The sequence below is a fragment of the Schistosoma mansoni genome, chromosome 2, assembly GCF_000237925.1.
Source record: "Schistosoma mansoni strain Puerto Rico chromosome 2, complete genome".
In the NCBI taxonomy this organism is placed as follows: domain Eukaryota; kingdom Metazoa; phylum Platyhelminthes; class Trematoda; order Strigeidida; family Schistosomatidae; genus Schistosoma; species Schistosoma mansoni.
Window position 1 is genome coordinate 23,085,153 of NC_031496.1, and position 8,632 is coordinate 23,093,784.

Sequence of the window (8,632 nt, forward strand, 5' to 3'; positions counted from 1 at the left end):
AATTGTTACAAATTCTACGCCACATCCCGCTACGCACTACTAACGGACATCCTTACGAGTAAAGTCCACCGTGTTACGACTTAATGGCCCTGTCTAATTCAATGTGACAGAAACCTATCGGAATCCGTTTCGGCACTAATAATCTTGGATCAACGGCTAATTTCTTATTAGTCTTCGATCCAGTCAGTCAGTAAGTCACAACGTAGAACTTCGTACGTACTTACATAAGTTCGAGCTGCCATACCACACTAGCACAGAGATACAGTAGTCGATTCAAATTCCATAGTGGTAGAGATAGTAAGAGTATAAGCAGTAATTCAAAAGATTAGGGTTTGAAGATGTTATTCAAGAAGTATAATCCGGTGAAATAAATTTGAAAAGAGGAAAATGATAGAGACATGAAGAATTCAGAAGATTAAAATTTGACAGAACACAAAGAGTGGATGCACCTTCGCCATTGCAAACGATTTTGAGCCATGTCATTCAAGGTCTCTAACCATCGATTGCTATTATCTCGCGAATCCCAACCAGGTAGTCTACACCTACCAATATGGCTCAGTCCACTTGTCAGTGACTTCATGGATTTGTGCCACGTTTTGGTCTGGCCACCCTTAGCATTCTTCCAACCTACTCTTACACCATAAAACATTGCACGTCAGGGCAGTCGGTGGTTGGGCATACGTAACACGTGTCCCAGCCATCTCAACTGATGAAGTTTCACTACTTCATCAATCGATTTGCCATCCTTACCTAGTACCCGTTTCCTAACAACTGCATTACTTACTCGGTGGTCCCAGGATGTACGAGCAATTCTTCGAAGACACTTATGATCGAATGCTAGTAGCCTACGAATATCCTCTACTCTTATCGGCCATGTTTCACTGCCATAAAGTAGAACGGAACGAACTGCTGCACAATAAACTCGTCCCTTTGTTGCTAGACGGATATCTCGTCTACGCCATAAATGATGCAAGTTGGCGAAAGCTAGACGAGCCTTCTGTATTCGTGCCGAGATTTCGTCACATACCAGGCCACAAAGGCTGATGAGACTCCCAAGATAAGTGGAGCAGTCAACACGCTCAACTGCTTCACTCCCTATCATTAGTTCAGGTGTCGGTGCAACCCAATCCTGAAGTAACATTTTGCACTTCGAGGGAGAGAATCGCATTCCGAACATGCCTGCATTGTTGCTTACAGTGGTTAGAAGACTCTGCATTTTGTCAGCGTCTTCACCGAGTAAAACTATGTCATCGGCGTATTCTAAGTCAACAAGTGAATCTCCCGGTAAAAGTTTAACTCCTGGAGATTGAGATGATGAAAGTGTGTAGAGGATTAATTCCTCTATATCTGACTCCAATAAATAAATAATATCCCGTTAACTGAATATTTACTGCAGGCTAAATCTCCTAGTAGAATTACGGGTTTGCTCGAGATTATTCAAAAGCCTGAACACCAGTTATAGAGATAGTTTATTGATGAAGCTCGGTAAAAATCCACAAGCGTACAGAAAGCAAGCACACCGGGAAAACAAGTGTGTGTGTGTGAGTGTTAAAAATCCATATATATTTATGAGTGTTAATGGTTGTGGATAAATTATTGATTGTCTTTGTTTACAACCAATGAGAGAACAGATTAAGGATTGATGTGCAACATGCGCTCAATCAGACTCACACATAAATTTACAAAAGTGGATTAATGTTAAGATTACAGAGAGCACACAAATAATACAGTAGTTGAATGGGCCTGCTACAAGTGTTATCTCTAAAAGCATGTCAACGACAAAGTTAAACAAGAATGGAGAGAGTGGACAGCCCTGACGAACACCACTTGAGGTAACCACTTCTGATGACAGTTCGCCATGGGCCCTAACTCGACCAGTTGTGTTCGAGTAGAGAGCGATGGATGTCTAGATATGTCTTCCAACGATTAGTTATAACAATCACAGGGATTGTACTCTACGTCTATCTCCGCCCGGATAGTTAAGATATGATCGTTGAACCATTTTCTGTAACCCAGTTAAAAGTCAGCACACTAATCCATAAACACATACCACGTTGAACTAAATTTGTTTGACTTAAAAATAAAATATAAACTAGTTGTGCTGATGACGACTTGAACAAGATCTTGTGACGAATTATGTAATAAAGACTATTTTGAGGTTTAATAAACATCCGTTTCTCTTTTTAAAGTTGAATTTATTAGTTTCCATTGTTAGTAATTAGGGTTGGGTATACCAAATAATTATTTACTACTATATAAAATGATGACAAAATTTCTAGACAGTAAGAAAGTACTGGTGATTTTGTAGTATTCTCTATCGGGAGTTTGTAAATTTCAGACAAGTAGAAAACGATTCGACTCCTAAGGTTTCAGTGGTCAACCATGACGAGTGGAGTTCAACTGTGTTGGGCATGAAAAAGTTAAACACCACTGGCGATAGATGAAGGTTGAGGAACATCGCAAATTGACTGAAACTAGACTAAAACCTCTGGATACCGGCTAGATTGCCTGGTCTTTAAACGTCAGAGCGCGAAACCGAAGGACTTCGGCTTCGATCCCCTGTAGTGAGGTCGCCGGTGTGGCGTGTTGAGTTGCCTTTGTATTGGGACGAAACAGTCAGCCTATCCTTCCAGGTTTTCAATTGTGGTCTTACTAAGATCAGTTCGTAATTCTTCATTTTTTTTCGGGACCATACTTGATGTATTTGTTGTTTGTCCATCCTAAGTGGGTTCCCTCAATTTCATCGTTTAGTTACACGTTTGTGCAAGTTACATTTTGACATGTTAATTGAGACAGGAGTGGTAGATCATTAGTAAATTGTTTTGATTTACTAAATACGATGTTAGGTTAACTAATTTATTATATTCACTGCCAAGAAAACAAATATTATTGTACAAAATTTCTTTGAATATGGATCTATAATTGATCTATACGAATGAGTGTAATTGAATACTGTAGACATATATGTCAGTTTGTAGATAGGTGCCGAGTCGCGATTGACTGTGATCACCACTACAATAAGATTACGTGCCAGATAACGACTTAGATCCATCGATAGGCCGAAAACCAGAAGGCAGTTATTGGTCCAGATAAGATATATTTATTGGCGATTTCATGGTATCGAAAGAATACCGAGACGTGCCAAAAATTACAGGCAAAATGGCAGAGCGTTCGCACGAATAAGATGGACAACGGAAGGAAAAGTGCCTTTGGTACAGTTAAACAAACAAGTACAGTAAAACAATCACTGGTACAATTGGTTATAATAATAATTGTTTCCATTATACCAATCGCGTTCTCGTCATGAAAAGTAGGTCACTACAAGTTAAATGATAAACTGATGTGGTATGCTGTAAACAACTCTAAACGCATTATTTAAATCAACCATGATGTTCACCTAGTGAATGAAGCAGTCTATAGATCATGTTTGAATTAGTATTCTTGGTTTACATTAATGCAATTATCTGTTAATTATTCTTATTAAACAAAATCTCCGTATTTAATAAAAGATTATTATCTCAATTAATGCAAACCACTGACACTATGATTAAATTCAGTTGTTCTGTATAAACTTTCGTCCAAAATGTAGTATTTAGTTCTATAGCAGACTAAATAATGGGTAAAAAAGAATGTAATTAAAAAAGTAGAAATTGTTAACCTGATAGGACTATATATTTTAAGACGAACCAATGAAATTAGAAATAGCAGATCTTGGATTTTGGAGTGAAGTTCACTCATCCATATAGTCAAATATCATTTTGGCATTATAACTGATGTTAGTTCGTAACGAAAATGTTAATTAAACGTTTATCTAAAACGTATAATTCTTTATTCGAGCAACATATGTAAGCGAACAATTGTTTTCAATTAGATCGTCATCAGGCTTTACTCTAATATACGTGGATATTTATACGAAAATGTTAGGCCAACCAAGGCTGTTTGAGTCAATAATCACAATGAAATAGAATGCGTCACCGAGCATAATAGATAAAAGTACAAGTTGATAGTGGGAAAACAGGTGTAATGAAGGAGAACATCGGTTATGACAACCAATTACTCATTTACAGTTACTTGATAAAATGAAGAAAACCATACTCCAATACTTCATTTGCAAAATGCTCATTAATCGTCTCAAACTTCATTGTTCCGTTATTTCCATATCAATTGCTTACTCTTCCTGTTCCTCCCTTCTCTATCTTCTCAATCTTCTGCTGCCAGACATTCTATTCCTGACTAGCGTTATATACTACTTATGTCGACATAAGTAGCACATACCGCAGTATGCTTAATTGTTTTCTCTTGATTAGGGTTTTTTTAATACTCATCATATTTGTCTTTATTTATATGTATATTTTGTTAGAATTTATTGCAGACTAAACAGATACATTTCTCTGTTAAGTTAAATGTTTTCATTCCTTCACGTATTCACAAATTATTCATTTAAAACAACAAGAATCCTAAAATAAAAAGTTTCAAAAGTTTATCTGTAATAGTTATGTCATTAATGTATTGAGTAGGTAAACTGACACTTAGAATTCATCGTTTTTATTGAACTGCACTTGAGTAAAAAATTTTTACCTCCAATAGCCATAAACCATTTGAAGATTAACCGTAAAGTTTAAGTGAATAATTTTTTTTTCAATTTAGCACATCAATTATATTGTCAAAATACATGTTAACACATTTTTGATTTAGATTGTCTGGATGTACACATTATGCAAACAAATCTAATATTGAGTGCATAAAATGTCTAAATCCATATTTTAATTTCATTGGTTAATATTTCAACCAATCAACAACTAAGAAAATTATTTTAATATTACATAATCATTTATAATATTATAAATTAAATGTTTTTGAAAATGTTTGTTGAGTGCATAAAATGACTAAATCAATATTTTAATTTGATTGGTTAACGTTTCAACCAATCAACAATTAACAAAATTATTTTAATATTACATAATCATTTACAATATTACAATTTACAATATTAAAAATTTTTTTTTGAAATGAGGAAATTTTCAAAACTCATCGATAATTATGGTAGAATACATGATTATTTACGTATATCATTAACAGAAAAATGTAATTTAAATTGTAAGTTTAGAAGAATTATCATTTTGATAAAACAAAAATGTAGGTTCATATTGTATGCCAACTAAAAATGTTCAAAAGAATGAAGCCATTTTACCGAATATAGTAACATCAAATGAAATTTTATTTCTTGCTAATTATTTTTGTCAACGTGGTATACAAAAAATTCGTTTAACCGGTGGTGAACCATTACTACGAATAGATTTACTTCAAATTATAAGTTTGATATAATTTTCTATTTTTTTTCATTATTATAACAAAAAAAAGAATATTTGAATGATTTAAAATGTGAGTATAAACATTTCACTGAAATAGGAATGACAACGAATGGAGTAAAATTTAAGAAATATGCGGAAAATTTGAAAATGGCTGGATTGAATTCAGTGAATATTAGTTTAGATAGTTTAAAATCAGAAAGAATTTTAAAATTAACAGGACAAGCTACATTTAAACATTCTATGGCAGCTATAATTAAAGCAATTGAAGTTGGATTTAAAAGTGTTAAGGTATGTAATTATTTTTTATCTTCTTTGATGTGTGTCTGTAAAAAATGTACCATGAGTAAATGATTCTGTGTTGAATGAGTTTTCATTATGAAGTGGTAAGATTAGGGGAACTATAGACCATAGTATGGTAAATTTCATACTGAATTAGTCTCTTTTCAAAATATCACATTTAACACATCTAAATCATTATATCTATGTGCAGTAATCTTAATAATAATAATAATAATAGCCTTATTCAATATAACGTGCTTGAATAGAACCGAGAATTTTCAGCCAGTAGTTTAAAATACTGCAACAAAACTTTAGGCAAGGTTTCCTACAGATTGCCTTCGACTACCTAATATTATAGGCTTTTCATAAAAGCATGTGAGGAACTAATTAAATGGTTTCAGAATTAAAATAGTTTGGAACTAAGTAATCCATTATTATTTAGAAGTGTTTTTTAATCCACGTCACCTAGGGTTAACTATTACCATAAGATATCTTTAGGGGTGATATAAAAAAGAATGAGTTGTGAACTCGTTTCAGTTCAATAATTTTACGTGCTTACTTAGGACTGTTATTCCTCGGCGAACAAAAGCCATCAATCAGGGATCCCTAACCAATTCTGTCCAGGGCTGTCCTTCCCAGTTCCTTTTAATTGCTATTCATTCTTTCGCTGTCTGTCTCTAATTCCAGATACAATGTGTTTTTCGATCTTTTTTTGGCATTCAGAATTCCAAGTTAAGACTTTCCACAAAGTATGTCCTATCCACATCCAGAGTCTTTCCATAATTTCCCCTTCAGATGGGAGCTGGTTTGTTCTCTCCCACAGTAGGTTGATGCTGATTGTGTCTTATCAGAAGGCATTGAGTATCTTGTGCAGACAATTGTTGATAAATACTTGTACTTTTTTGATGATGGTTACAGTAGCTCTCCACGTTTAATCTCTGTACAATAGAACTGTCTTAACGTTTGTATTAAAAATTTTGATGCTAATCAAAATAGTTTTAATTATAATCAATGATTGCAACATACATAGAATAAATTACATGAGAATTTGAATTTCATTGATGAATATAAAACAATCTGAAAATATTGACGAAGTTTGAGGTAAATAAAAATGGTTAATAACGAAATGTGTTAGGTTCAAAATGAACTCTTGAGATCATGTTAATATAGAAATATTTGGAAGTAATATCTTTAGATTCTCGACTTGGTACGGCTATTAATGTATAATTAATGTTATTGTTAACATTGATATTATCACCCATTAATACAGAAAACAATTTTGCTGAATATTGTCCATGAATCACAGGGTAGCTTTAAAGGATGAAATAACTAGACTGGATTATTTTTCAGTGTGCTGTAAGGAAGAATTTGTACTAAACGGGAGATAAAAAACAAGACATCGATATTTGTTGAATTGTTACTTGTACATAGGGAAAAAAAAACAACATTGAAATTAAGTAGACGAGTAAAGGATTCTACAGAATTACAGTATAAATAAACAATAATTTTAGTTCTTTGTTAATTTAAATGACTGTTAGGTATTGTTATAATTATCTAAATAGATTAACCACTCAGCAGTTTTATAATTAAAGTCACTATATGTTCAGAATAGCTAAATCTTATGAGATGGATATATTCATTAAAAAAAATAGATGGACTGTGATCAATTATATTATATATGATGCTCATTTCGTCTTGTTTGAGACTTGTTACCTAGATGTAGCTACATCCCGGTGTTGACGTTCACACACCGATGGGATTCATTTACTTTCATGTCAAATGCTCTACTCATTGTCCATTGAACTGCGGACTCCAGATAGCCACTAACTTGTTCAACATTTATAAAATTTATGCCATTATTAGAAAAGGGTTAAATTCAGTAGCTCCGTAGACAATGCCTTAGGTATTTGATACGAAAGAAACTGGGTCCAAGTTCCGTTTCGAACATCAACTCTGGGATGCATGGAAATCCAGTTGACGAATCCTAAATAGAAATAAACACGTCTCCAGGATTTCACTACTATCTACAATCAATCTCTGCTTATAATGTTTGTGGCTTGAGGTAATATCGAAGCAATCTGCACAGGATACACATATGTCAATAAGAAATTGATCAATTGCAGTAATAAGCACCAATTGGATGATTTAAACAACCAATTATTTCTGATGATGTTTGAGTTATTTGTTGTACTAAAAAAAGGTATACTGTGATCGAGAAATATGGTCATATTCTGAGTAAAATAAATAGTTCATAATCGAATTCAATTGTTTATTTATTCTGAAGAAATGGTTCACAGTCAGTTACGAAACTTTCGGAAATACTCATTTCCATTCATTTGGATATTATAAATATATCATTGTTTTATTGTTAACGTTCTATTCAACGTTCAATTTATTTGGAATTATCAAGTCTAATTTTGGTAATAATACATTCACAGTTAATCAGATTGTTCTCAAATTCATTTGAAAACAGAATAGAACCCGACTCTCACATCAATTAAACATCAGAACAGTGAACAAACGTTGTAAAACACAAGTATTTTTTTCCTTATATAAGAACTTTCGTCTAAATTAGAGCGAATAGCTTCACAGTATTTGGGCGCCGAGTTGATGTAAGACATTAAAAATAGGAATAATATATATTTGTAAAATCTCAGCGAATGAATTTGAAGTCAATCCAACGTTTCGCCCGGCAAGCTGGACGATGCTTTTTCACGGAATTGGGTTTAGGTCAGGTTCTATCTTTGATGTTTTCACTTACGAACTGACATCAGTTAGAATGCCAAAATAGAATTTAGCCGAGTGAGTGAGTGAAGTTCTAACCAAAATCCAAGATCTACTATCGTAAATGTGATTAGTTCGTCAATAGATTATAGCCTAGCCAAATTAACTTCTTAAAGAAAATAAATAAAATCACTAATACAAGAGTGGTATAAAAATTTATAGAACCATCTCTCATGTCTTTTTCTGTCAAGTCAAAGAAATAATAAATGTCTTTTAAATACCGTGATTACTATTGTTAGTTCGAATCGAGACGAGTT

General features: G+C 33.3%; 1 protein-coding gene across 1 annotated transcript in view; it reads left to right on the forward strand.

The window, feature by feature from the left end:
* Positions 1-5,009: 5,009 nt before the first annotated feature.
* Positions 5,010-8,632, forward strand: part of Smp_171270 (putative molybdopterin cofactor synthesis protein A) — a gene marked incomplete at both ends in the record, with an annotated part of 12,453 nt that continues 8,830 nt past the window's right edge. The window contains 3 exons of the mRNA XM_018796126.1: positions 5,010-5,140; positions 5,178-5,275; positions 5,362-5,600. Coding sequence (XP_018650370.1) covers positions 5,010-5,140; positions 5,178-5,275; positions 5,362-5,600 — 468 coding nt within the window. The remainder of the gene's footprint in view (positions 5,141-5,177; positions 5,276-5,361; positions 5,601-8,632) is intronic.